We start from the raw sequence: 16,056 nt of genomic DNA, 5'->3' as shown, positions 1-16,056 counted from the left end.
TTATTAATAAAAATCCATCTAAATTTAGTGGTTGATAATCACTGTACTTTAATTGACTTGTGATACTGATCACGTTCATACCATTTAGGGATAAATCAATTAAACATTGAGGGGGGAAGCTGTATACAGGCTTGCATATGTTCAGTTTCCCACTGTGTAAACAAAAAAGTAACATGAAATAATTAGAAGAACCTAAGATAAATATACATCTAAACCTTTGCTGGGAAAAGACTTTCTTATAAGACCAAAAGCAAAGAGAAAAACAGATTGAAAAGTATATTAATGAAAGCTTTTTCTGAATTAAAAAAAAATGCCATGAATTCAAATTAAAACACAGTGCCACTGAGGGAAGAATGATATACATTTCCTCAGGAATTTTATGTATAATCAAACCAGTATTTAACAGATAGATTACATGTCATCATTCATACCTTAATATTTCCATCTTTAAAAATTGACATTGTGCTGTCTATATTATTGAGTTAAATTTAGAGCATCTAAAGTACAGCCTCTTTTCGTCATCATGGTACCGTTGACCATTGAACAATGCAGGGGTTAGGGGCACTGACCCCCACGCAGTTGAAAGTCCACATGACTCTTGATTCCCCAAAAACTTAACTACTAATAGTCTCCTGTTGACTAGAAACCCTATCCATAACATAAACAGCTGATTAACACGTTTTGTAGGTCATACGTTTTATACATCCTTAAAGTAAGCTAGAGAAAAGAAGATGTTAAGAAAATCATAAGGAAGAAAAAATACATTTACAGTGCTGGACTGTATTTATTGAAAAAAATCCACGTCTCAGCAGACCTGTGCAGTTCAAACCTGTGTTGTTCAAGGGCCACCTGTTATGTTCTAGAAAGTGCATGTACATAGTTATGTTCTATATACAGGCTGTAAATACTGAACTATGGCTCTTAGGGCAAATGTGGTTTGTTCTCTGCAAGCCTCTGGTCAGAGCATTTTCATCATTCGCTCAGTACCTAACCTTGTTTTATGTGTTTTTTGTTCAAAGACATTTTATTTAACACATATTGGGGAGTTTTTTTGTTTCTATTATTATTTTTTTAAAGATTTTATTTATTTGTGAGAGGGAGAGCACAAGCAGGGGGAGGGGCAAAGGGAGAAGCAGGCTCCCCGCTGAACAGGGAGCCCAACATGGGGCTTCATCCCAGGACCCTGGGATCATGACCTGAGCCGAAGGCAGACGCTTAACTGACTGAGCCACCCAGGTGCTCCGGTTTAACACATATTGTTGATTCATTCACACTGAGCTCAGGGCCATCAGCACTGTAACTCATGCCTGAAATGCAGCTGATCTAACACAACTGTTTCCTCTGTAAGACACATCGTAGCTGTCTGGCACTTAAGAATGCTAGACGGCACTTCAACGCTGTGCTTGGGGCCCTCCTAAACAAAATCGCCAGCAGAGAGCACAAAATGCAAAAAACATGGTAATAAAGAAATCCTGAAGAAGGACACTTGTTTACAGTATGAGCTGAAGCAGTAGTCAGACTCAGCTGGGAATATGCAAGGATTTTGCCCCTCTACACTATGCCTTGTGTGTTGATTACAAAGAAACTTTAGCAGGTGGGCAGATGCACAAATACAAATCCACCAGTATTGAGGATCAACTGTACATGCTTTTTTTTTTTTCCTTTTTATTTTAGGTTTAGGTTTGTTCTTCCCAATATATTCTCTAGTGTGCTAATCATCAGTATTTTAAAGTTGTGTTTTGTTTACCACTTAGGTTAAGTTAAAATACAAATACAAAGCAAGAATCTTTCTGGAGGAAAGCCTTTCGTTCGGAGTTCTGGGGGAGCATGGTCGAGGAGTCACTGAACATTTTGGAATCAGTGTAAGTTCTCCTACTCTGGGACATTTCCTTGTATAGAAAACATGCAGTCCCATCCTGCCGGACACGTTTCATGGGCACAAGACGGCGTTCCTCATCAGTGTGCAGGGTCATGCAGCTTTGGGGTGTGTCACTTCGCTGAGCCTCTAGAGGATCAGGTCAGCCAGACCAGGCCTATCTTCCCTCAGAACCTGTAAACTCACAGTGGCTACTCAACAGAATTGTGGTCTGTTTACTTGGTAGCATTTGATCTTGGCTTTCAATATCTCTTCTCTAGAAATGTGTTTTTCTTAAAAACAGTAAGAAGTCCCTAAAGTAGTCCTTTAGAAAATATTATGGTGGCAGTGAATGTTGTTCTTTCTAGTATTCATAGTTCAGAGTCCTCTGTTATTTCTGTGTATGGGGTATTAGACAGTCATGACTTCTGTAGAGAGTCAGAAACAATGCTGGCACAGATTATGCAAAGCCTCAAGGTTCCCGACAACTGGAATGAGTTGGTCATGTGTTCTCTTGCTGATGGGAAATGAGCCCCAACTGCCCCCAGTCTTAATGGTTTGTGCCCCTGGAGGCTGTCAGGGAGGAACAACGTCAGCCTGTCCACAGGACCTGTCTTCACCCACCACTGTGTCACCTGTTGAGCTGAAGGGAACTTTTCTGCAAATCCTATGCATAAAAGTTTTGCAACCTATGTTAAAAAGTTGAACTAAAGAGCATGAAAATCACCTTAGATTATCTGTATCCCACTACCAATACGGTCTAGAGAAAAATGGAGAGCAGAACAAATACCACACGAAGTTAGACTGACATATACTCCTCAAAGACAGACTGACATTTGGTGATTAAATGCACTAAGGAAAAGTGCAGAATATATGGACCTTATTTGGATCCTGATTCCAGCAAATACTACAGAAAACGAGCTTTGTCAGACAGGTATTTGAACACTGAATATTTGGTGATATTAAGAAATTTTTCATTTTTTAGGTGTGATAATAGTTTTGTGATTATGTTTTTGAAAGTGTCCATATCCTTTAGAAATGCACACTGAAATACTTATAGATGAAACCATATGAAGTCTGGGATTTGCTCCAAAGAAATAATGAGGGCAGCAGGGAGCTATACAAGGTAATGGGTTGTCTGTGAACAGATAATTACTGAATCTGGTGATGAGAATTGTTCACTCTATTCTCTCTACTTTTGTATATGACTGAGATTTTTCATAATGAAAGGTTTTTTTAAAAAAGAGTACACAGATTTCCTTGTTGGGTCTGTGGACCGTTTAGAAACCCCCAGCTGTGCTTGGACCAGTTGTCATCGCGGCCATCAGTGAGTGATTTTGAATGGCTGCTGTGTGCCCAGCATGCACTTGGTGCTGGAGCCGGAGCCGGAGCCGGAGCCAGTGCTGGTGCACAAGGTGAGGGTCAGCGGAGCACTGAGTTGAGAAGATGGGCGGGACTCAGAAGCCCACGGGTACACAGTAATTGATTTTATTTTTGAAAAGTTGAAAGGTAAATTGAATGTAGGGATGAAATGCTCAAAACTCTGATAGATTTGTTTGTATTTCTCTCAAGTACCTTCTGGGGGAAGGCCAGCTGGACACTGTTTAAGCAAGGAAATGATCTTATTTTGTACCTCTGAATATTTTTGGTATGAAGCAGTTTTGGATTTCATTTTTTTTTTTTTAAAGATTTTATTTATTTATTTGACAGAGAGATAGAGAGAACAAGTAGGCAGAGAGGCAGGCAGAGGGGGAGGGAGAAGCAGGCTCTTCGCTGAGCAGGGAGCCCGACATGGGGCTCGATCCCAGGACCCTGGGATCATGACCTGAGCCGAAGGCAGACGCTTAATGACTGAGCCACCCAGGCGCCCCGGATTTCATTTTCTTTTAATTTCTCTCTCTCCTACCGCTGTGAGTAAATTGTGTGTGCATGATGAAATGGCCAAAAAGTGTAAAGTGAGACCCTTTCAGAGGTGCACTTCGACACATCTGTCCTTGTAGCAATAAATTTTGTATGGTTTACCTTCACTTGGCATGTACGTAGTGTGTTTGAATGGAGATGTTGACGTGATCAGGACTGAAATTTTGTCTGCAGGCTTGACATGGGTTTTTATTTTTTCTTTTAAATTGAGGAATAACTACTACTGTCCCACTTTTTTGCAGATTGATGACATTGATCTTATTAGTGCCAACATGGAGAATTCCCTCGCTTCTATTGGAGGTTTCTGCTGTGGCCGATCTTTTGTGATTGACCATCAGGTGGGTTCATTTTGAAAAACAAAAGCAGAAACTGAAACCAGTTGTTCCACTGGTCATGCTAAGCAGTTACTCAGCATGTAACTTCCAATCACAGAATTTCATTCTGACCTAGTTTACCACAATTTTTATTTAAAAGTCGATTTGTTGGGTGCCTGGGTGGCTCAGTTGGTTGAGCGACTGCCTTCGGCTCAGGTCATGATCCTGGAGTCCCAGGATCGAGTCCCGCATCGGGCTCCCTGCTCGGCAGGGAGTCTGCTTCTCCCTCTGACCCTCCTCCCTCTCATGTGCTCTCTCTCTCATTCTCTCTCTCTCAAATAAATAAATAAAATCTTTAAAAAAAAAAATAGTCGATTTGTTAGTAGAATCACTCAGAATATTTACAATTGAAATTATCTCCCTTTTAAAAAAGCCTTAGGGGCGCCTGGGTGGCTCAGTCATTAAGCGTCTGCCTTCAGCTCGGGTCATGATCCCGGGGTCCTGGGATCGAGTCCCGCATCGGGCTCCCTGCTCCGCGGGGAGCCTGCTTCTCCCTCTCCCGCTCCCTCTGCTTGTGTTCCCTCTCTTGCTGTGTCTCTCTGTCAAATAAATAAAATCTTTAAAAAAAATAAAAATTTAAAAAAAAAATTAAAAAGCCTTATTTGTGTTACAAGTATGACTTGTATACACTTGCGGATATTACCACCTTACCATTTGTACACACTGTTTGGAGGTGTTGCAGATCTGGTGCCTTTAGGTTTTTACGCCAAAAAAAAAGAAGCGTATTTGTATCTTTAACTTGTTCATTTCTTCTTAGAGACTTTCCGGCCAGGGGTACTGCTTTTCAGCTTCGTTACCCCCGCTGTTGGCTGCCGCTGCCATTGAGGCTCTCAACATCATGGAGGAGAATCCAGGTATAATCTTCTGAACCCAGGACACCAGGCATCGCGGTGACGTCAGCCAGGCTGCTGGCGTTCTTTTGGCGTAATTAGCTGGAGGGAAAGTGTTGACCACACAGAGCTGTGCCTCTGAGTGACATTACCTGGCGTTTATAGGGAGAATGACAGTGAAGACATCGTCCTGCCTCAGGAATTCAGTGGAGAGCTTCTGTCCTCCCAGGAGACAAGCCAGAGCCAAAGTGGGGCTGGCTCCCAGGATGGGCGGCAGTGCCGGGAGGAGGAGTCAGCTCTGGGCTAGTTGTCATTGGAGGAGTTAGCTGAAGTGTGCTGCTAATTCTCGGTACATATAATTTGTAGCTTACCCGGTTTTTTTCCTTCAGCCTTTGACTGATGAGTTGGTACTAAAGCCAAACCCGGTTACCAACCGTTAAAGCTTCCTTTATGGGCCAATTTGACTAAATTTCAAATGTGCCTTTTGGCTGTTATAGCACTCCTCACAAAGCCTAAAACAGAAATGAAAAGCAAGCCTTACTTGGTATGTCTAAATTTAGAGTTTTTAAAATTTCTAAATTCTTAACGGTTTTAATTCAGAGAATCAGGAAATGTGAATGTTTCTGGGTGCACATTCGTATGCTTGCTTGTGAGAAGACCTGGCACTCCTGCCTCTTGCTTATTAGATGTTTTAGTTTTTTTAATTTTCCATGAATAAAGTGAAAATATCAAGGGAAAGGTAGTAAACATACTACAGTGTCTTTTACCAAATTGTTAAGGGTCCAGAAATAAGTAATATATTTATACCCTTTTATTAGCCAGATTATTTGTAGAACCTGATGAGAGCAAGAGCCATTGTTTTGTTGTGGAAAACCTCACCCCAGATTCTGCTGAAGGTGGGTGAGGAGCTGCCAGGACATGTGTGCCGAAGACCAGGGCTTAGGCCTTTGGAAGTGTTCCTGTCTGTGTGCTAATAGTCTGTAGGAGTATTTACAACATTTAAATTGATGAACTTGAACTTTAAAAATCTTTTAAAAATATTTTTAGATTAGTAATAGCAGATCTTCCAGATATACTATCAAGTGCATTTCTTTTCATACAGGTATTTTTTTAGTGTTGAAGGAAAAGTGCGAACGAATTCATAAAGCTTTACAAGGGTAAGTTTTACATATTTTCAACCAACTTAAAGTTTATCTGTACCACATTTAAACAACTAGTGAAAAATTTTGAATGTCACCTCTTTGGTTTTGAGTATATTTAATAGGCTTGGATCAGTTTGACTAAATTACAACTAAGAAAGGAGAAACCCCATTCAGTCAGATTTGTCTGTGGGCTTGAAGCCAGAACATCCATTTTGTGGTTGAAGAATCATGACTGTTTTTCTAAAAAGAATACAAGCTCACTAAAAATATAGCAGTACATACAGTACAAAGATGAAAATAACCACCAAACATGCAACCACCAGAAATAACTTCGGGTAAACATGGGAGAATCTCTCCACATCTGTACAGATAAAATGATATATCATTATATGTTATGGAATTAGGTGACAGTGGGTTCATACTGGCCATACTCTTCAGAAAATTACTAAGTTTTATTTTAAATTAAGAAAAACAGGCGAAATTGAAATGAACCTTTCGAGTTTCTACTTGTGTTTGTCTTAACTACACAAGAGTAGCTCTATAAGATTCCTCTGGAATGGAGAAAAAATTCGGTTGGTGACAGCTTCAGGCAGATTCCTGGTCTTACAGAAAACGATCTCACGTTGCCCGAGGCATTTCCTTTTGCCTTGCTTAAGGTGGAAATATGTCTTTTCAATCATGAAAGTCCTACCTATCGACAGATGTGGAAACTCGAAGCTTCTGTAAAGGACAAGGACAGTGAATAAATGAGCAGATCACAGCTGTTCCAGATAATTAAAGTTCTGGGTGTGTCTACATGATAGTAACAGAAGTTCTTCTTGCATGATTTATGGTTAGGAGACGTTATTTGTGTTGGTCCCAGTTACTTTGGTTTATAAAATATTAATATGCCAACACAGTACAGCATGTTGGAGTCACTGTAAATTTAGGAACACCAACCTCAGGTGCCCTTCATTCTGTCTAGTGGTATTATGGTGTTCATCTTGTAAGCCCAGCCCTCCACCTCACCCACTCTTTCCCACCTTTTTCCCCTCCTGGGTCCCCAGCCCCCTGTCTGCACTCCACCCACTGTTAACAAACAGCCTGGCTTCATTGCTGTGACTCGGACTCCCACATCCTCCCTCACAAATCTGTACACACACAGGCGTCTGAACCAGTCTTCCCTCAGGTTACAGCTGAATATATGCCTCCTGCCATCATAGCTCTTCCCCCTCAAGGGCCCAGCGCCTTTGGCTGTCTCCTCTCTTTTGTCACCCTCTCTGGAGTCATTTGATTAGCATTGAGTACACTCCACCCTCTTGTCTCAACTGCTTCTTTCCCTCGAAGACCCCACCTTCTCCTCCAGCTGCTAGCCAGTTGCCACTTCTCCTAGTAGCTAGTCTTCTCTGGAGTTTGCACTTTGTCCTCATGATCTCATATCCAGCAGTCCTTCCAAACTCCTTCTAGTGGTTTGTTTCATTCTGTTTATGATGATTTGTATAAAAGTCCTATTATCTGAATAATGGTTTTTTCTTCCTTCCAGATTCTTAAACATCTTAGTAATTTTTCCTCTCTTATTGCATTGGTGTAGGTCACTAACATGCTCTTGACATCTTTTGTCACAGTAGTGGTGTATCTGTCATTCACAGTATAAAAACATTTCTTCATTAAGTATGAAATAGCATACTGTAAGTTTTCTGTAGGTGGTATTTATCAAATTATTCCTAGATTTGGAGGCGTTTTAAAAATCATAGATTAGTCTTATGCTGAATTACATTGCTATAATTTTTCTGGTGTTAACTTATTGTATTCTGGAGTAAAACCCTATTTGATTGCATTATTTTTTCCTGTGCTGTTCTGCAGCCTGGTTTATTGAGAGGTCCTAGTAGGATACATTACATTTAAGGAAAGGAGACATAAATTACAGTGCTCACTGGTGGTTTGAAAGGCAGGTGCAATTGGCTTCTGGCACCTCACATGATGCTTGACACACAGTAGTCATTCAGTAAAGCTTGGTGAGTCCTAAATGTGCTTAAGGAATCAAATGTGCTACAAAGTGCTTTATGTGCTAATTTCATTCTAAGGGAAAAGCAAATCTTTCCAAGTGAAGCTAGCTAAACAGGGGCAGTCTGAAATGTTTAGCTCAGGGGTGCCTGGGTGGCTCAGTTGGTTAAGCGTCTGCCTTCAGCTCAGGTCATGATCCCAGGGTCCTGGGGTTGAGCCCCATGTTGGACTCCCTGCTCAGCGGGGAGTCTGCTTCTCCCTCTGCCCGCCACTCCCCCTGTTCGTGTGTGCACTCTTTCTCTCTCTCAAATAAATAAAAGCTTTTTTTTTTAATTTTAAAAAATTTAAAAATGTTTCGCTCAATTTCAGATGGTCATGTATCACCATTTATAGCCTAGGAGATGAGTCAAAAATCGAACTATTATTAGTATTGGATAAAAATGAACTTTAAGTGAACCTGACCTGCAGTTCTCTTGACATCTGTAATAATCATTTGAAAATACAGGATTTTACCCCTAAAGAAATCTCTCTCCCTCCCTGAGAAGCTGCAGATGTCTGTGCTGTTAAATCCTAAGAAAGATGAAAATAGTCATGATTCAAGTAAAACTTAACAGAAAACATGCAAATAAGAAGGGAACTATACAATCTAAACACACTTCTGGTGGTCAAAATGCAATGTTTTTAATATCAGAATTCATCCCTATAATTTATGAAAGACAAGATACAGCTAAAGACTGAGATAATAAACAAGGGAACATTATCAATAGTAAGTAGTCATGAAGGAAACAGTAGTAGGAAACTACTACTTCCCTCGAAGAGTGGTTTGGGAGGGAGGCCCCAGGAGGCGGTCCTCAGGCTGGGATCTGGCTTACTGGCCAGCTGCAGAGCACAGGGAGAGGGGCAGATGAGGAGGGGAAGTGCGGGCAGAGAGGAGGGAGCGGCCTGCAGGTGTGAGCCAGAGGTGTCCGTTAGGACGCGGACCTGCCTTGCGGCCACACCCACAGAGCGGCCTTGTAGGCGCATCCTGGACTAGCGAGCCCTGCCCGAGCGTGGAGTTCAGCTGTGTCTGTCGGGACTGGAGCCACCACGTGATGCTTCCCTGGAAAAGCCACGAGCTTCTGTTCCAGTCATTAAGGCCGACTTTGTACGATTACTTAGATGTGGGATATCTTTGCACCTGGAAGGGACTTACGCTTGCGTGTGTGTTTGCTTTCAGCATCTCTGGGTTAAAAGTGGTGGGGGAGTCCCTTTCCCCAGCATTTCACCTGCAGCTAACAGACAGCACTGGGTCTCGAGAAGAAGACGTTAAACTACTTCAGGAGATTGTAAATCATGTAAGTATGTAGTTCTTCCGCCTTGACCCCACGCAGTGTTTAAATGTCTAAATGATTAGCTTTCCAGAAAACCCATTCGCTTAGTGTCCAAAGCCAGGCTTTCATACATGTAGGTGGGGTGGCGTTATGGGTCACAGTCCCACAGAGCACTGGACAGCTGTCTGGACTGAAACCCCAACATAGCTCAGAGACAGGTCAAAATACTCTTGTAACCAGAAAGGAAGAAAGACCACTCCTTTACCAGGCCTGATTTGGAGGTTGACTTAAATATCTTTATCTCCTGAAAGTGATTTTACTAGTAATTGTAACTTAGTTATTAACTGAGAAATGCCTCTCCGGGGAAGACTGCTTGCCCTTCTGTGCTCAGTAGAGCTGGTTTCCTGGAGCCCGGCCCCGCTCCCTTGCCTCCATGCAGCAACCCCTCCTCCTCACAGAGGAACGGAAGTGGCCGTGCAGCCCCTTGAGCGAGCGTGCTGGGGTGGCCCTGCCTTTACCTGACTCTTCAGTGCAGCTAGCATGCATTTGAGAATGGAAGCAGGCTTTGTTCTGCCTCCCTGTGCTGCTCGTCCTGATGGTTCCTTCCAGGGGCCTCTGCTCCGAGGCCCTGCCACCGGGCGTCAGGGTGATGGCTGTCCTCTGCCGTGAGCCTTTGCCCTGCTGTGGCCAGGGGGCCAGGCCTCTCTCCCTGGTCACATCACTGCTCTGTGGAGACCAAGGGTGACGCCACCCTCTGCGTCCCAGCTTGCTTTAGCTGTCCTGCGTCCCACAGTGTGAAGGGTGGATCGTGGAGAGCTTCGTGCGGTTTGTGGCCTTCTGGAGTCGGTCATCTCATAAAACAAAACCAAACGCAGAATCTGAGATTCCTAAGTAAGGAAATGTGTGGGATTATGAGCAGTCAGGCTGCAGTGACTGTCGCCTTCTGAGTGCAGAGGTGCCACAGGTGTCCCCTGGGTACAGCTCTGCAAGCGTGAGAAAGACAGACTCCCTCTCAAGGGAAGAAACATCCCAGAGGCACCTTTTACCACCTCGGCACTTGTACTCTGAGGTCCCGTGAGTCTGTGCGGACGTAAACAAAGTCCAGCATCCTCGGGGTTATGTGGCACCAAACCAGTTTATAAGTTAGATGCAAGCTAAACGGACGCGGCAGTAAGAGCTGTCACACTGGCTTCGTGTGACCGCTGAGCTCGTGCGCTAAGCGGGTTGCCCAGCGGGGTGCCTGACACCGACGGCTGCAGGCCATCCTCTCGGAGCCGCAAGCCCCGTCACCCCAGCCCCCGCCGGCCCCCCTCGGGATGGCGCTCTGGACCGGCTCCACGCCCGTTCCACGTGAGAGCCCCCTCGGTTCTTTAGAGAGAACAGCAGTGGGGTCTTCCTTCTGCTTGTGCCAGAGACACTGCCGAGGGCAGGCGAGAGAAGCATGGGATACGCGGGCCACACTTGTGCGTCTTGTCCTCAGAACGGAAGAGAAGGCGAGAGTCTGCACAACTCACGGATGCCAGACTCCGTCTGAGGCCCCAGCCCGAGGCTGGGCCTCTCCAAGACCTCCTCATGAGATCCCTCATGAATCAGGGAGCAGGGCCTCGGGGGAGGGACGAAATACAGTCTGGAAACCGCCTTTGTGCACAGAAGAGCAGTCCTGCAGTGTGTTTGCGTCCTCGTCTCGAGCTCTGCTGCACTGCCCGGTCAGTACTGGAGAGAGAGGAGACAGCTGTGGTGCAGACCGTCACATGAGCTTTGCACAACGCAGAGCTCTTGCCAAGTGCTCGTTGAGTTGCTTGACAAGACACTGTTTTTACAAACTGAGCGATGGTTTATAATGTTCCTTAGCTAACCAGGGCTAGGAACAGAGCCAGTCCAGATGTGTTCAGGAGTTACCTCCTCCGAGTATACTGCAGATGGAGCGTGAGTGGGAGGCTGCCGTGTTGCCTGCTGGTGGTTTCCGTCGGGCATGCAGCAGCGCACAGCGGGGCCCCTCTTCGGGCAGACACCCTCACTGCCCAGCCCTGGGGGTGCTTGCTCCTTCCTTTATCAGTCCCCTGGCTCTGACTGATGCATTTTTAAATATAATGCACAGACCAGAAAATTCACCCTTTTAAAATAATACAGCTGAGTGGTTTGGAGTACACTCACAAGGCTGTACACCACCTCATTCCAGAACATTTTCATCACCCAGAAGAAACCCTGATCAACCGTGACTTCAATCTGATTTTCATACTCTCTTTATTTTGATAGAGCGTGTTTGAACTTTTAAAAAAAATTGCCAAGTGGTTAAGGTATGAGAAAGCTATGCAAAAAATGGGTGACACCAGACTTCTGGCCTGGTAGCACCTGCTCGAAGGGAGCCCACGGAAATCAGAGGAATGGCTCATATTTGAAGTGTGACCAGTTTGTCTCTGAAACCATTCACCTGGTGTTACTATTAAGTCCAACTTTTGGTTCATTCCGGGGGCTTTGCTGGGACGATTTCCCCATGTCCTTCTTCTGCTTTGTTTAAAATGGAAATTCCTAGCTTCCTGTGGCTATTTAAATTGAGTAAAATTAAAAGTTGAGTCTCGGTGGCACTAGCCCTGTCGCACAGTGCTGGACAGCCACATGGCTCACGGCGGTGCCCTGGGCGGTCCAGAGTGGAGGGCGCCACCGCAGGGCAGTCATGTCGCTTGGGGCTGCTCAGGACGGGGTCCCGGTATTGCTGTTTTGCCTTCTCACAGTTGTAACTGGAAAAATGAATGAATGCTGTGGTTAAGGATAGCATTTCAGAGTACCTTCCTGTTGTAATGAGCACAGTGTCCGCAGCCCAGCTTGCAAACGTGTCCCTCTTCTTCATACAGTGCATGGACAGAAGCATTGCATTAACCCAGGCACGCTACCTGGAGAAGGAAGAGAAGTGCCTCCCTCCTCCAAGGTTGGTGGACGTTAAACTGTGACCTGACTTGTTTTTCCTACTTTCAGAACTCTATAAACTGTATTCTGTTCTGAAAATGTTTGAAAGACTATCACAGGATAAGGAAGAATGTATACTATAGTACATCATCTGTTTTCTGTTCTTACACTGGCCATTTTTTAATTTTTAACTGTAAAGCAACCCCCCAGGACTCACTGTACCCTCCCAGTTAACTCAAAGAAGTGTGTGAGACCCCAGGTCTGAGCTGGGACAGCCGAAGTTCTGCTCCGCAGAGGTCTACCACGACCCTAAGCTGCATGCGCTGTGCCAGCCACGTCCGCCGTGAGGGCCGTCCTGTGGGGGGGCACATCCAGACGGTGGTGTTGACCCCACTGCTGGCTGGAGCGCTGTGTGGTACTTCACCTGGCAAACACATATAAACCACCCAGGGAAAAACAAAGCAACAGTGGGGAAGATCTAGAGAGGTTCAAGAAGCCGTACATGGGAGAGCACTTGGACTCTTGATTTAAAATTGGTGCTCATTCATTGGCACTTCAAGTATAGTCGAAGGAGGTAGACACCCAGAGCACGAAGGGCTCAGGGTCATAGCACAAGGTCGGTGAGGTCAGAGGAGGAGGGCATGATTCATTCTGACCTGGAAGGGACTCAGGCTTCTAAGAGTAGGTGATGCTCAAGCCAAACCCAAAAGATCAAGTATGTCAGACAGACTTGTCGGTACCACCTTCTAGCAGGGTGTGCGGTGGTATGGAGACCCTCAAGTGGGTCTGGGGGGCCAGAGCACTAGCTTGAGAGGGACAAGTGAGAGGGCCCTGGAGAATGGGGAAAGCCCGGGGGGTCCGGGAAGACTCTGGAGTCCCGAGCACTGTGCAGACACGGAGGGCCAGACTGGGATTCTGGAAGACCATTGGCAGCAGCTCGGAGGTGCCCTGAAGATCCTGCCCTCTCATGTCTGATTGCACCCAGGCAAAGCCGTGAGCCTGTGTTTCAGAACAGGGGCCACACTTGCTTTGTACCCTCGGGGCTCCCTGCCCAGCACAGCACAGCTCAGTGCAGGTGTCCAGTGGATGATACAGATGTTTGCAGAGGGAAGTAAGTGGGGGAGAAGAGGCAGAAGTGCCCTGTCAAACTGATAGTTTTGGTCTTCGGTTTCCTGAAAACTTAAAAATGTCTGCCTTGCCTCAACTATTACAGAACTTCTGCATGACTTACTGAACTGTAAGTGAGCACGGGCACGCAGACTCTCCTTGATTTGAGATGTACTGAATTCCAGCTTCGGGCCTGGTGGTGCTCAGAGCAGTAGATGATGTAAAGGGCGGGATTCCCGGCACCCCCAGGCAGAGCCCCACCACGAGCTTCCCTGACTAGATGCACCAGCAGTCGGGCCAGGAGTGGCAGACTTCTGTAACTGGCCAGTCCGTGGGCACACTTGACTCGGCTGAGCAGTGAGGAAGTGGCTGTAGACAGTAGGCCCACTAATGAGTGGGGCCGTGTGCCAGTAGAACTTGACTGACAAAACAGGTGCCCTAGACTCTCCTTTGACGATTTTCTGTGTCGTTATTTCTCAGCATTAGGGTTGTGGTCACAGTGGAGCAAACAGACGAAGAACTGGAGAGAGCCGCGCACACAATCGAGGAGGCGGCCCAGGCTGTGCTGCTCTGGGCCGGGTCCTAGGGCCAGGCGGGCAGCCGCCCCGCAGCACACGCACAGGCCTCTGCGTCGCCGCCTTGTGACCTGGGAGAGTCCTGCGGGTACCTGGAGGGGTGGCCCCGGGCGTGGACGTGGGCGTGGACGTGGCGCCCGGCCACGGGGAGGATGCTGGTTATTTTCAAAAAGAAAACACATCTGAAAGCCCAGGAACTGATTTTTTTAAGAAGAAAACTAATGACAGCATATAACTGGTATTTAAATTGTGCTATTTAGTACTGTTTAAATGTTTTATTATACTAGTATTTTACATTCTTTTTTTGTTGTTTAAAAATGGAGCTCCGGTTCATCTTCTCTCCCTCCGATAGTAAAGAGCGTGCAGGCAATCCTTAACGTTTCCTAGAATAACGTCTCTGCAGCATTAGAGCTTGGAGGAACACCTCACCGTCTAGGACACAAAACCTGTTGTCAAGGGTCTAATTCAACCGCATCTTTTTCAGCCTTCGTCCTGTGCAGCTCAGTGGTGGCTAGTATATAAGGAAACACTTTTTGTGCGATTATGATAAACTTTTCATTGTAATATATTTGAATCCTAAAATTTTTATACACACTAAATATTGATGTTACACCATTTCTGATAGCTAATCTTAACATACCTAACCGGAGAATGAGTACTCATTGTATTTCCCAAGTGATCAATAATTTAAATCAAATACTACTTTATTTTAATATAATTGACCTTCACATTTATTATGTGTTGACTTGTGATCTGTTTTAGGAAGAGGGTTACTGTGATGTTCCTAGACTAGAAATCATGTCCTTGATATTTTAGAATATCTTGAATGTATTCCTTTTTTGTGGAGTGGTTTGCCTAAGGATATATAACTACAGTCTTTTTCTAAGCTAAGGAAAATTACTTTTCCTTTTAGCTGTGGATTTCAAATATCTAAAAATGTGAACGCACTAAAAATAAAGTTTTTAAGCTGTACTTTAGCTATCTTTTTTTCCTTTAGCAAACCAGGTTCGGTGGTGTAAATGTTTGTGCTGGGTGCCACAAGGTAGTGCGTAAACATTACACCATTGTTTCCTGTCTTAGTAAAGGTAAAGGAATAAAATTGTTTAAAAAATGTATAAGAATGCCATTTTTATAGTCTATGTTCCTATTAACAAATGGTCTTCAGCGTCTTTTTAAATAACGTATTTTTTTAATGTTCAGTTTCTGTTTTGCTTGAGGCACTTCATACATCCGTGCCTTGTGACTGCTGCTGCAAGGTACTCTCTTTGGGGTGAATCTTTCTGCTTTATTTTTTAATGAAATAAACCTGCATTCCTGATAATCAGTCTATTTGCATGTGTAATATATTCAACAGAACAGTCTCTTGATTTTAACTTTTCTGCATTTGTAGGGTGGTATTCTTGGTGTCTGTGTTTAGAAAATACTAGTTAAATGTCTTAGTGCCTTTCGTCAGTGTACAGTGTCTGGAATTCTCTGGGTTCCTACTGGTTGAGCCTGGGCCACTAAGCACAGAAGCCTGAGCTGTTGTTGTCATTAGCAAGTCATGATAGCAACTTTTCAGCTCTTTTCATAATATTTTCTGTGTCAGCATTTCAACATCTAGATGTTCATTGCTATGTTTTAAAAACGACAGAAGCTCCTGGAAAGATGGTGGAAACAACACACAGCATTTAACTTCAGCCCTTGGGAACATCAGCATTTTCAACAAAAAAACAAAACTAAAGTCTTCCTATTAAAACTACACAGTGACCAACATCCAGTTATATACACCACAAAAAAAATACATGCTAGGAATAACAAAATTGTATAAAACTGAGGCGGAATGCTGAGCGAAAACTCCTCTCAAATCTGAGGCAGGGCACACATTTCTCTGAGAACCAGTGAGAAGGTTCTGGAGGGCCCTGTCCGTGACCTGGCTGGGGCAGGCCGCGCGGAAGCCATTTGGGGACCATTTTCACTCGGCACGGGTGCCCACAGGGGTGGGAAAAGCCAAGTGACTGCTCCCCTCCCTAGCTACAGCTAGGTGCCAACTGAGGAAATGTGGGGCTCTGGACAG

At 44.7% G+C, this 16,056-nt stretch overlaps 1 protein-coding gene across 3 annotated transcripts in view; it reads left to right on the top strand.

Moving 5' to 3' along the window:
- The window catches only part of SPTLC1 (serine palmitoyltransferase long chain base subunit 1), a 55,558-nt gene extending 40,234 nt beyond the window's left edge, over nucleotides 1–15,324 (top strand). For 2 of the 3 annotated variants that reach the window (XM_045882143.3, XM_064579936.1), the window contains 7 exons: nucleotides 1,755–1,862; nucleotides 4,018–4,113; nucleotides 4,907–5,003; nucleotides 6,082–6,136; nucleotides 9,321–9,438; nucleotides 12,267–12,340; nucleotides 13,906–15,324. In XM_045882143.3, coding sequence (XP_045738099.1) covers nucleotides 1,755–1,862; nucleotides 4,018–4,113; nucleotides 4,907–5,003; nucleotides 6,082–6,136; nucleotides 9,321–9,438; nucleotides 12,267–12,340; nucleotides 13,906–14,011 — 654 coding nt within the window. In that variant the 3' untranslated portion in view covers nucleotides 14,012–15,324. The remainder of the gene's footprint in view (nucleotides 1–1,754; nucleotides 1,863–4,017; nucleotides 4,114–4,906; nucleotides 5,004–6,081; nucleotides 6,137–9,320; nucleotides 9,439–12,266; nucleotides 12,341–13,905) is intronic. The other variant, XM_045882144.3, reaches the window with a different exon arrangement.
- The last annotated feature ends 732 nt before the right edge of the window (nucleotides 15,325–16,056 follow it).

Source organism: Mirounga angustirostris, unplaced genomic scaffold (genome assembly GCF_029215605.1).
Source record: "Mirounga angustirostris isolate CCGP_5_RB_7025 unplaced genomic scaffold, mMirAng1.0.hap1 SCAF_15, whole genome shotgun sequence".
NCBI lineage: Eukaryota > Metazoa > Chordata > Mammalia > Carnivora > Phocidae > Mirounga > Mirounga angustirostris.
Note: the sequence above shows the minus strand (reverse complement) of the source record. Positions and strands in the feature narration are given on the sequence as shown.